This window comes from Carassius gibelio, chromosome A1, assembly GCF_023724105.1.
Source record: "Carassius gibelio isolate Cgi1373 ecotype wild population from Czech Republic chromosome A1, carGib1.2-hapl.c, whole genome shotgun sequence".
Taxonomy (NCBI): Eukaryota; Metazoa; Chordata; class Actinopteri; order Cypriniformes; family Cyprinidae; genus Carassius; species Carassius gibelio.
The window spans coordinates 34,145,883-34,159,171 of record NC_068371.1 but is presented as its reverse complement, the minus strand read 5'-3'; the positions used below and the strand labels follow the sequence as shown (position 1 = coordinate 34,159,171).

Sequence of the window (13,289 nt, the reverse complement as noted above, 5' to 3'; positions counted from 1 at the left end):
AATCATGAATTAAATATTTATGTACGACTTTTAATTTGAGAATGTTTCTGGCTGTCATCAAATGATGTTTTGTCAATAACGTCTGTGAAGGGAGGGAGAGAGAGCTTTCCAGGGTGCAGACAGCAATCGCGGAGCACCATGGTGATTTAGAACGCCAACTGAATTTATGAGAAATCTACAGACGCAAATAGATTAAAGGTGTAGAAAAATAAAGACCTATATGTGTATTTTGCACTTTTTTTCACCACAAGTCTGAAAGAAGACATGTTATTGAAGACAAACAGCCCCAAATCTCAAAATTGACCAGTAAAAAAACCGATGTTTTTGCATGTGTCTCACCCATATAGACTTTAAAAAAAAGTCTTAAGTGTGGAGCGTTAGATAAACATTATACGATTTGTTTCGTCACCTCACTTAAGTGAAAAAAGTCGCTAATCGACTGCATGATTCAATAATGACTTTATTAGAATTGCAATTATACTTTTTTTAAACCATTGCTTTAAATTGCGTTGTTGCCTATATCGGCGCGTTCGGCCAAAAATAAAAAAGTAAATCGTAACGCAGTAAACCCCTTTTACATTCAGCATCAGAGGAGCATAGTAAATATAATGATTAGCATCTTGGTCTGCTCTAGGAGATAACATCGTCATCGAACCTGGTCTGTCTAACACTGAAAGACATTAACGTTAGTACCAAACACTTCTTGCACTGCAACAACTCGCTAATCGAAGATTATGATTTGAATTTGTGAGTGACAGACAAGTAGAAGGGTGGGGGCACACTGGGGGGCCAATCAGTTTTCAGGAGGGGCCAGTGCCCCCATGGCCCCTCCCCTGGCTACGCCACTGACCTGCACTAAGAGCGCTAATATGTCTATCATTTCTTTTATGAATGTGTTATCTGCATTTTCTCTTTTGATTTATTTAGGACACATCCTGTTTTTTTTTAATGGTATATTAGGTGTGAGTTTAATGTTTTGCCTACACATCGCAATATTTCTCAGAAATCTGAAATGCAAGAAAAGTCCCACATTAGGGCAATTCACCCTATCTGCAAGAGATCTGCTGAGTACTCATATCTGACAGATGTCTTTAAGATGTCAGCTTTGCATGCGTTCTACATCATTAACATCTTAAAGACATCTTCCAAACGTCCTGGCAGATGAGCAAACACTCCTGAGAATCTTTGGGGTGTGCTGGAGAAGACTCTCCCTCATCAATACAAGATCCTGAATGAACTCTGGACGGAAGAAATGAAGTCACATTGCAGAAGCTTCTCGAAATGCGTGCCATAATCAAAGCTAGAGCCGGTCTAATGAAAGATTAGAGTGTGAGACTATTCAGTGAATGGAAGAGTGTGAATGAGTCTGTTTTATTTCACAACAACTGACTTGCATGAAGTTAACACACGTTTATGATATCATCACATTTAGTTGTAAATGCTGGTAATATGCTGGTTACCCTTAGATCCTACACACTCTGACATCAGTGTAAGACATCAGTAAGACATCAGTAAGACATCAGTTCCAGAGGAGTTTAACACGTGATGACGACTGCAGGGATTTAGACTCGGGTCATTCACATCAGTCTCTGTCACTGACGGATCATAAAGCTCTTTATCAGTCTGATGACATGTGACGTGAGTCTGCTGTACAGGATGAAGATCAGTGCCGTGACGCCCGTGAACCCTGAACATCACCGGGATCCTGCTGTTTAGATGGTTCTTTAATCAGGGGATTGTAAACGCAGGTGCAGACGGGTGCCAGCATTGACGGGGGAGCTGGACAATTAAATATAGTCAAACAGGTTATTATGAGTGTGTGTATATATATATATATATATAGGCTATATATATATATATATATATATATATATATATATATATGAATAATAAAATGAATATAAGGAAAATTGATTCACTAGATTTTGTACTATCTTTAATCATGTCCGCGTGAAAGGTGCATTTCTATTAAAGGCACGTGCACGTGCAGATGACGAGTCAGCGTCGAGTACTTCATCTTTGCACTGACTCAGAAACCACTAGTTTATTAGTAAATGATTAAAATGTCTTGTCACTTTGCCGGTGCTTGAGGCGATGTATGCGCGAGCTTGAGCATGGATATGTAAAGGATGGTTTAGTACATTATTATATCAATCAATTTAATAACGTGCGACCAGATGACTAGAAAAGCTAGAAAAACCTTTAATCGGGACAAGGCCTATGTAGCTCAAGGAGGCGCTCCGTCTTTAAAATAAAATGCTATAATGACGTGATGACATCAAATCATGGCGTTATTGCACTGCACGAGTTATGCGCGAGTCAAATGTTTTCTTTTCTTTTTATTTTAAAAGCTTATTTATTTATTTATTTACAATAGGCATATAATTATGTATATTTAATATACAATTATAATTCTGTATAATTATATAGAAATATGTATAGAATTGAATTGGGGGGGGGGGGGGGGGGGTGCTCAACTCCGAGCAGATCTGTGAAACTAGGTTCACTTTTACATTCACACTCTTAAAAATAAAGTTCCCATTATGGCAATTTGACAGTGATGCCACAGAAGAGCCATTTCTGTCTCAGTAAAGAACCTTTCAGTGACCAGTACATAGAAGAATCATTCAGTCTCACCGCAAACAAGATTTCCATTTTCTAAAGGGTCTCATTTCCACTGTAAAAAACAAAATAACACTTTTGTGTAGTGGAATGGTTCCATGGCCGCCAGAGGCTCTTCATGGTATGATGCCAATAACAAAACAATTCAGCTAGCTTAGGCTAAGCAGGGATAGATGCCAGCTCAGCTCAGCGCAGACACACACACACACACACACACACTGTCTCTGTCATTGGTCATTATATGATCTCACTCGTGTCTGAGGGATTGGTTGTGTCTCTACTCGATCAGATCTTCTGTCGTCAGCAGTGAGTTTGTCACCAGAGGCTGATGTGGTCAGCAAGGGCACGCGCACAGGTGTGCCCGCACAAGAACTGAAACAAAACAAATCCGCAGTGCGCAAGCAGGACTTCAGCGCGCGTCATCACCGCGCGTCACCTGTGGGCAGTTAATAAGAGACTAATAATCACAAACACATCCTTAGGCAAGTACGTTTGTCATTTTATAAAATCATTTTTAATAACCGTAGGATAGTACTACTGAATTAGTATTCAACGTCATTACAATTTAATAAACTTATGCTTCACACAGTGAAGTTCACACAACAGATATGGGATCAGATTCCCACCAAATGTATTGCAGTTACGGATTTAAAAAAAAAAAATATAATAAATAACAAGCGTGAAACCAACTTTTAAAAACGCAAGTAAAATTAAAAAGTGAAAGCAAACTTTTCAGAATAGCAAACAATGGTCACGGATCAAATAAAAAAGTGTTATATTAAAAAAAAAATGAACATTAAATGAAGCATTAAAAATAAGCTTGGATCAAAACTGTAAACACATTTAAAATCATATTGCACAGAACTAAAATATTGTTGCAAATTTATCCTGATTGCACACAAAATGATGTTTTCCTTTGATATATTTCTCTGCTTTTGGTCTCAGACTCAGACGTTTTCTGCACACTTTAGTTTTTTGTATTGCTTCTGCTTCTTCTTCCAAATGTTGAGTTAGAGTTTCATGTAGATCAGGACGGTTTAGGCTCATGCATGACTCGGACTCCAGACTCCAGACTCCAGACTCGACCTGAAATGACTCCAGACCTGACTCAACTCGAGGAAAAGTACTCGTGAGAATAAAAAAAGCTGCATGCAGATGTTTCGAGATCAGTTTCAGGCCTCATTCATATGTTGAAATAAATAGGATATAAATCAGATATGTGCATGTGACTGTCATGTAAACGGGCAGATCGGATTTTCTGAGGCATTGTGTTCTGTACGTCATTAAAACTGCGACAATTGTACTTCTCCGTATATCTATGGTACTTCTCCGCGGTTTAACGACGTCATGTGTGACCCGTGCTGGTAATGACCTTTTCTCCGCTCGCGCTGACTCTCCTCAGAAGTGTGTGTATATAACTGCGTCTGACGGCGCGCGATCCCGATGAACACACACTTATACAGAACTACTGTATTACAGCACTCACACAAACATAACGTGTTCTGTCTTTAGTAGATCCATGCATTACAGTATGAAGTCTGTATCATTATTATAAGGTTAAAAGAAAAGAGGGAATCACTCAGTTCAATGATCTGCACTTCATTGAACTGCTTTTGTAGTTTTATTAATCAATTTATTTGTAATGAACACAAGTTATTTTTACGTTTGATTATTTGTTTTCTGTACATGAATGCTTATAGTTTTTTCACACAGCAGGCCAGCTGAGACTGATTTAAACCATGTGTGTGTATGGTTTCAGGTGAGTTTGATATTAGTGCAATGCTTCATGGGAAATGTAGTCCGTGGTGAGCTGCGTCAGTCAGTGTAGTGTAGTGAGAGAGTCAATATGATGGACGGGACTTCATGACACAGGTAGACTGATTACAGATAGACTAACTATAGTATAGATCTCAGGAGCATAACCCTGAACAAAAAGAAATAAATAAATAAACACAAGTATTTTATTCTGTCATGTAGCCTTGCATGTATCTAAATGTAAAAATCTGTTTGTTTTGTCCAGACCTCTGCTTGGAAAACAGAGCCATGTCTCTTTGAACATGAATTGAATACCCTTGACTTATATCATAAAGAAACTTTATTAGTATGTTTTTGCAATATCTGGGTTAGATATCTCCTTATGGTATTGGACTCTTATTATAGAATTTGATTACAGAAAAACTGTTCTGAACATTGTAATTAATTAAAACAAAAGACTGGATCTACATTAACCTTACATCTTAACACCTCTTTCTTTCTTTTTTACAAAGCAGGTCATAGATCATATATTTTATTCATCAACAGGAAGATTTCAGTACATGAGGATTATAAATGGGATTTTCTTTAGCGAGCCATTAATGACTTGAGACTAGATCATTTTGAATGATGTCTTGCTCTTATCTATCTTTATTTGACTGAAGTCAGTCTCTCTGGGGAAGGTAACCCTTCAGGAGCACATTTAGGAAGAAAGAAGAGGGAAATGTGTACAAGATAAATGCTATCTTTGCAGCTATCACTTGATAATAGGTTAATATATCACTTATGTTATGTTATGTTATGTTATGTTATTACACATAGGGCAACAACAGTATTTTTCAACTGTTCAACTAGCTTACACAACCACAGTAAATTGTGATTTTGATACAATGTTTTTTTAACATTCTCACTTTATTTATAATCTGACTGTACAGTTTTGCAATACATCTTTATTTATTTAATATACACAATTAAATATATACATTTAAATTAAAAGCAAACTTTGTTAAATTAATTTTATTAAGGAGTGGCAGAAGTGGTGGTGCAATAGTGAAAGTGAAGTGACATTCAGCCAAGTATGTGCTCTGCATTTAACCCATCCAGAGTGAATTTATGAATGAATTAAAGGTCAGTAATGAACAATACTGCACATATTACAGCTCTTCTGGAGGATTTACAACACCCGTCAGTTATATTCAGGTCTACAGCGACACCTGCTGGAGCAGTGTAGTAACTTCTCTTTTTTTTTTTATTATTATTATTATTATTATTATTATTATTATTATTATTATTATTATTATTATTATTATTATTATTATTTTATTGATTTCCAACATATAATATAGAGGTATTGAACAAGTATAAAATACAACAAAGAAATAGAACATATACAGTATAATATAAATAATAATATAGGTAAAAGATGAATAAAAAAAGTTATGAGATTATCATATAAATAACATAAAAGCTTACAACTCTCGTTATGTCAAGATCGCGAGAAAATCAGAGGCGTGTCAAAGTCGAGTCCGTTACTATAGCAACAGTAGATCAGACAATCGCTGTAAAACAATAGACTTTATAATATATATTTCATTATTTCGTGATGACGAGAAAATTTACGAGGAAACAAGAAAAAAAATTCATGTGAACTTATAATGACTAAAAATCTCAGAATTATTAAATGTAAACGCAAAAAAAAAAAAAAAAAAGAAAAAAAAAGTCAGAATTGTAAGATGTGACCTCATAAATGGTTTGTAAGTGTAGACTCAGAATACGGAGCAAAGTCAAAATTGTAAGATAAAATGTTGTAGCTCAACAAATCAATAATAATAAGTAATGAATCAATAAACTGTTGTGAACTGTTCTTCTGTATGCTCATATCAATAAAATCTCACATGTCATAAATAAATAAGCTAAGTGTGTCAGCTGACATTATTTATTTGTACAGAGGTTCTGGTTTATTCTGGTAACTGATGAAAATAAATTGACAAATGATTAAATATGACAAACTGTGAAGCAAAAATCCAGCAATATGAAGCATATTAAGAGCTTTTCCCCAAAATGTTATTCTTATTTTATTTTATGTCATACCCTTCATTTATACATTTGATTGCTGTTCAGTGTTATTTTATTATGAATTAGACATTATATATATATATATATATATATATATTCATATTTTTTATTATAATAATATTTAATTTCTATTTTTTTATCAAATGTTATTTTAGTTTTTTTAAATTTTCAAATGTTTGACTCGTGTTGTTCTGTCTTTTTGTCATTTATTTCATTGTTTATTTATATTTTGTCATTATACTTTTAATTTACTTTTTCAGTTTTAGGTTTAGTTATTTTAGTATGTCAAGTTAAACACGATGAAAATGAGAAATATTGAAATAAGAATAGTGTTTTATATGTTGTATTTAATTTTATTTAAAGTTTGTTTGTTTTAAAGTAACGTTCTTTTATGTTTATATTTTATTTTATTGTAATTGTAATGTCTTCTTGTGTTTGTAGATGTCAGTGATGAGTTCAAAGACGTTTGCTGTCCACAACATTTAACCATACTGGATAACTTTTAAAGATAAGGATTTTACAAAAAAAAATATACAAAACTAAGATAAAATATATTTGAACTTGGCATAAATATAGATTGATGGACCAAATACCCACGGATTTTTGTATTTTATTAATTTACATGACTATTAGAAGTCTAGAAATCACATTCTTAAAAAAAAAAACATCTTAAAAGACAAAAAGTCGCGCTTAAGGGTTTAAGTAAAATAAGGAATATATAGATTTTCACTTGTTTCAGATTATTTTAAAGCCTGATTTGTTTAAATTCATTTTAATCATTTTAAGTCTGGAACCCTAAGCGATAGAACCTCCTCCTCCCGCACTGAGCATGCGCGGGCCGCTGTGACGTCACCGCAGTGCATCATGGGAGTCGCAGTCTTTCACTGCTTCCTGTTTTCTGACTGCGAGAGTGAGTTCAGTTCAGCTGCTCTGTTTGGAATCGAGAAAAACTTCATAAACAACAGCCTGTAAGTATTGAATTCAGCCTTAAGTGTTCATTAAAGTGGTTTATAATCAGGCTGAAGTGTAAAAACTGATGTTAATGTTGATTAAGGCGTGTGTTTGAAACTAATGAATAACTAAGGGAACATCTATCATCTGGTTGTTGTGTATCTGTTTGTGATCAGTTCTGACTCCTCGTGATCTGTCTGTAGATGTCTGTGTTGGGGTCCTCGAGCGCCCCCTGCAGGCCCATCACTGCAGTGGCCTGGGTGTCTAACAGCAGCGCCTGCCCTGGTCACTTCACCCTGGTAACCATGACAACCACCCACGGTCAGGTCAGCATCTGCCTCCGGAGCTCAGATGATGTTGTTAACCGTGTGTGTGTGTGTGTGTTTAGATCAGTCAGACTGAGGATGGAGCCTCGGCTAACTTCATCCGAGGGTTTGCCATCAAGTCAGGATACTTCCTGTGTTACAGTAAGGTAAGATGCATTAGAGGATCGACTCACTCTTGAGAGATTGTTCTGTCATTAATTAATCACCTTCATGTCGTCCAAACCTGTATGCCTTTCTTTCATCAGTGAAGCGACAAGAGTAACACATAAAAACACATTGATGATTTAATGTCCATCTCTCCACACGTGACGTCTCCACATGCTCTTCATTCCTGCCTGTCTCTTGTAGGATCTGTCCGCTGGGATGGTTGTAGCAGATGTGCAGGTGATTACGGATAAAGAGACGATTCCTCACGGTTACTGCTACATCCCAGAATTCCTGGAGCAAAGTAAGAATGTTCATTTACAGATGTGGGCCTTGCAGCCTCCACAGATCTGTGTGTGTGTGTGTGTCTCTCCTGAAGGGTAACCACTGTGTGTGTGTGTGTGTGTGTGTGTGTGTGTGTGTGTGTGTGTGTACAGAGGCATCTGTTGGGAAGAAGAAGCGCATATGTGTGCGGCTCGTTCCCATGGGCAGTGTTACGACGGCTGTTCTAGATCTCAAACTGACAGTCAAGAATAAGACCATGGTTCAGCAGTACACCTGCCTGGGGTGAGAGACACCTGCTCTAGAACACACGTCTATTCAGCAGTTCTCATATGAGACTCTATATCTCTAGATCTCCTATCTGACACTCTATAAGCCTTTTCTGGAACCAGGCACTCTGGCTTTTGAATCAGACGCTGTGTACACTGGTTCTGGAATCAGACACGCTGTACCTTGATTCTAGAATCAGATGCTCTGGACATTGGTCCTAGATTCAGATGTTCTGTACATGGGTTCTAGAATCAGATGCTCTGGACAATCAATTCTGGAATCAGACACACTGTGCTTTGGTTCTAGAATCAGACACTCCGTAATCTGGTTCTAGAATCAGACACTCTGTACACTGGTTCTAGAATCAGATGCTCTGGAAACCGGTTCTGGAATCAGACACACTGTGATTTGGTTAGGGTTAGGATCAGCACTATTCAACAGTTCTCCAATATGACTTTATACCATTCTGGAATCAAGAATTCTGTACACTGGTTCTAAAATCAGAAGTTCTATACACTGGTTCTAGAATCAGATGCTCTGGACACCAGTTCTGGAATCAGACACACTGTACTTTGGTTCTAGAATCAGATGCTCTGTACACTGGTTCTAGAATCAGACACTCCGTATTCTGGTTCTAGAATCAGACACTCCGTAATCTGGTTGTAGAATCAGACACGTCGTATTCTGGTTCTAGAGTCAGACGCTCCGTAATCTGGTTGTAGAATCAGATGCTCTGTACGCTGGTTCTAGATTCAGTCGCTCCGGACGCTGGTTCTAGATTCAGCCACTCTGTACGCTGGTTCTAGATTCAGTCGCTCCGGACGCTGGTTCTGGAGTCAGCCGCTCTGTACGCTGGTTCTAGATTCAGTCGCTCCGGACGCTGGTTCTGGAGTCAGCCGCTCTGGACGCTGGTTCTAGATTCAGTCGCTCCGGACGCTGGTTCTGGAGTCAGCCGCTCTGTACGCTGGTTCTAGATTCAGTCGCTCCGGACGCTGGTTCCAGATTCAGCCGCTCTGGACGCTGGTTCTCTGTGTTCATTGTGTGTGTTTGTGTCTCAGGGACATGAATGGCTTCGTGGTGTGGTGTTTAAAGGGCCAGTTCTCCTCTCCAGTGCCTCAGGCCAAGCCTCGCCGTGTCAGTCTGGACATGCGCAGTCTCTCGCTGGAAGGAGCCGGACCCCCGCAGCCTCTCAGACCCAGGTACCCCCTCACAGTCATCAGTGTGGAGAACATCAGTGTTATGTGATTCACAACAAAACAAGATTCTCCCTTTCACAAACAGACTCCAGTGTTTGGATGATTTGACTGCTAAATTAGACAGAAGCAAATCCGCTGGAGTATCTGCACAGAGAGAAATGCAGATTCAGAATTGTATCTGCACATTCACAGTTTTAAAACATCTTTAGCACTTCAGTGTTGGTTTTATAGTGCAGTCATGTAGCCTAATGCTGTAGGTCACAAAACCAGGAGCTGTGTGGTGGTTAGGGTGGTTGCTAGGGTATTCTTATATGGTTGCTAGGCTGTTCTGACTGTCTGTTTCTACAGCAATCCTTCTGATGTCTCATCAAAAGTCAGCTTTCGGCGCAGTAAGCTTGATACGAACAACCTGATGGAGGATGTGAATGACAGTGGTAACCATAGCAACCATAGCAGCATCCACAGTATCACAGGTACAGCAGCAGACGAATCAATCCCAGCATCCTTTAATATAACGGAGACACACTCATATCATCATATACATCAGTCTTCACACGTGACATGAGTGAAATCATGTGGATCATGTCATTAGACTCACTCTCGTTTATGTTTGTTCTCAGGAATGGATGGAGTTCCTTTCAGTCTACACCCGAAGTTCAGTTCTCAGTCAGACACAAAGGTCAGAGGTCACTGCCACACTCCTTAACGTGTGGATATATGTATGCATCTGGTCATTATGGCTCGGTAAACCCTGAACGGCTTTTGTTTGACTTGAGCGAAGATCATTTGAGAGAATTTAGCTTGAAGCGTCTAAAAATGATGAGAGTACAAAAGTCTTTGAGCACAGAGTGCCGTCATTAACCTGTCAGAATCAAGTGTGGAGTCACAGTGAGCAGTAACACACACCTGTTGTTGTGTGTGTCAGGTGTCTGCGAGCATCCTGAGTGACATCCGCATCAGATCAGTGCAGGACATCGAGAACGAGGTGATCTGCATCCTTCACAAACACCATGATGAGAAATCACTGTCAGTTTTAGACTGTAAGATGTCATTGTGAGATGATGTAGACTGTAGATTGTTCTGGAGGACTTCTGTGTCGAATCGGTGATGGTTTGTTGACTGCGGTGTAGTTCAGCAGGTTTTGATGACAGATGTTTCTCTGCAGTATAACTACACGTTTGCGGTGGAGGAACAGGCAGCGAGGAGACTCTGTCCGTCAGTGAGCAGCTGACATCATCCTCTCGCTGGATCAGAACCACATTCCTTCATGTTACGCTCAGACGTCACACATCTTCCTGGTTTAATAATCCTCTGTGTTTAAGAACACACACGGCTGGTTCTAGTCGGTCTCATTCTCTCTTTTCTTCTCGGGGTTGGTTTTTCTGCATCCAAACATATAATCTACATGTTTCTATGAAACACTTAACAGTCGAATCAAAGGACCTGACAAAGTGATCTCCACAGAGATATGTGCATTATATATTATATACGCCCAAAATATTCTGTGTATCTGTTATGGGAGCTGCAGTTTACTATTTAAAAAGTGTGGTTACACTAATATTCTTTATTTAACTTAGAAAAAAATGTATGTTTCAGAAATGTGAGGACCAACAAACAATGTGTTTTCTTGTATTGTGTGGTTGCTCTTTTGTCTGTTTAAATATTAAAGCGACTGGATAATTTCATACTGAGTTGCTCTTTGAAAACATTTGTACTTGATTTGATCAAATCTGTCTTTTGGGGAATATTAGTAAAAATGATACTTACACAAAGGAAGCTATATTTTAATCAGAGAAATTATTTTTTTTCGAGTAATTTTAATTGTAAAGCGTAATTTCATCGAGATCACTGTGAATCCCATTGTTGTTTTCTGATTAATAATTTTAATTAATAAATGCAATAACAATTTCAAGGGATAAATCAACGATTATGATTTTTGTCATGATCGTGCAGCTGTGCTATAGCTGTCATTTTGTGGTTATTAGTTATTAGTTCTTTCTCTTTCAGTAAAACACACCTAATTATTTTTGAGTCATGTCTGTAGATATACACTTCTGTCCAATCAAAGGACATTCTGAGCGTGAAAGCCCCGCCCCCTGATACCACCTGACTCTGAGCAGCCAGTAATAAACCTGAAATACAGTTAGAAAGATCCCAGTTTAAAACCCTTGGAGAAAATGTTTTTATAATGTTTTTTTTGATGTTCGCTAGAGTTCAGAAGCTCATGGATCATGTGTGAGTCCAGCAGTGAGTGTTAGTGATGGGAGAGGATCAGACAGGAGTGTGTGTGTGTGTGTGTGTGTGCTCTTCTCTTGAAGTTTATTTCAGTCTGTTTTGAAGTGATTTTTAATGTTACCTCAGACTACAGTTCAAAATAAATTAATAAATTTATTCATCAAGGACATTTATAATGTAACAGAAGTTCTTTTCAACAAAGAATCCTGAAAAAACATTTAATGCACAGTTTCCACAGAAATACTGAGCAGCACAACTGTGTTCAACATCGATAATAATCAGAAATGTTTCTTGAGCAGTAAATCATCATATTATTCTGATTTCTGAAGATCATGTGACACTGAAGACTGGAGGAATGATGCTGGAAATACAGCGGAGCATCACAGAAATACATTACACTTCCTGTCTGTTTGAACACAGAGCCATGCTCACACTCTGACTCTCACAGATAACAGATGACTGTCCTCACAGACGGTCCCGGTATCTCTCTGTGTCCAGCTCAGTCTCAGTGTATCTGTGCCACTGTCCTTCTGAAGCTTTCCCACAGCATGTCTCTTCTCTTCCCACAATGCACCTGATCAGCAGGGCTGTGGAGGGCCTTGAACGATGTGACCGTTGAGATGGCTTCAGTTTGTTCCTTCTCAGGTTTCATGGATGTTGTGTTGTAGAGCAGGAGTGAAATGCTGTTATTGTTGTTCTTCTCTTGTGTTGAGGATGTAAATGTTTGTAAAGTCACTGTGTGGTGTCCTCAGATGGAGCTGTGATCTGAGTTTGGTGAAGACATCTCATGCGTTAAACAGCTAGAGCTGTTTTAGTTAAAGTGGCCCGACCCTTTAGTTTGGAGTCCCTTTGAGACACTGATTGAAAAAGTAAAAATGTGTATTTTGATGATGATTGATATTCACTCTCCAGAGAATCTTTCTGAACTGGTTTGAAATACCCCACATACCTAAACATTTCACACTAACGGTTGATGATGGTCATGATATTGAGCTTTGTATGAATCAAGTATCTGGAGCTTGAATTCCACATCTGTGACAGATGAAGCTGAAGATGTTTGTTAAAGACCAGCAGAAACACTGTGTGTTTTTTTATATAAGTGTGGGGAAAACATGGAAATGATTTGTAGTTTTATCCTGTTGCAAAGATCATGCTTTCTTGCTCTGTTTTCCACACACGTTTTCATATAGTGCTGTACTTTCCAGATTATGATGCATATTGTTATCATCTGAAACATGCTGTGATTTTCAGTTTCACTTTAATTATAACTGGTTTAGGCTGAGCAAGACAGGTTTATTTCTTTGCAGCACACTTCATTCGTACACAATAGTTCAGAGTGCTTTACATAAAAGAAAGTAAAATAATCATAAACCCCCTGTAAGAACGGATTTAAATGAGTTTGAGCTCTTACACTGAACTCTTTTATAATAAATGT

General features: G+C 38.1%; 1 protein-coding gene across 1 annotated transcript; it reads left to right on the top strand.

The window, feature by feature from the left end:
• The first annotated feature begins 7,259 nt into the window (after positions 1-7,259).
• On the top strand, positions 7,260-11,407 carry LOC128031035 (multivesicular body subunit 12A). The gene is made up of 10 exons (XM_052619276.1): positions 7,260-7,418; positions 7,605-7,700; positions 7,790-7,873; positions 8,076-8,175; positions 8,309-8,438; positions 9,482-9,622; positions 9,968-10,092; positions 10,240-10,298; positions 10,545-10,604; positions 10,785-11,407. The coding sequence occupies exons 2-10, from the start codon at positions 7,605-7,607 to the stop codon at positions 10,848-10,850; spliced, it is 861 nt and encodes a 286-aa protein (XP_052475236.1). The 5' UTR covers positions 7,260-7,418; the 3' UTR covers positions 10,851-11,407.
• The last annotated feature ends 1,882 nt before the right edge of the window (positions 11,408-13,289 follow it).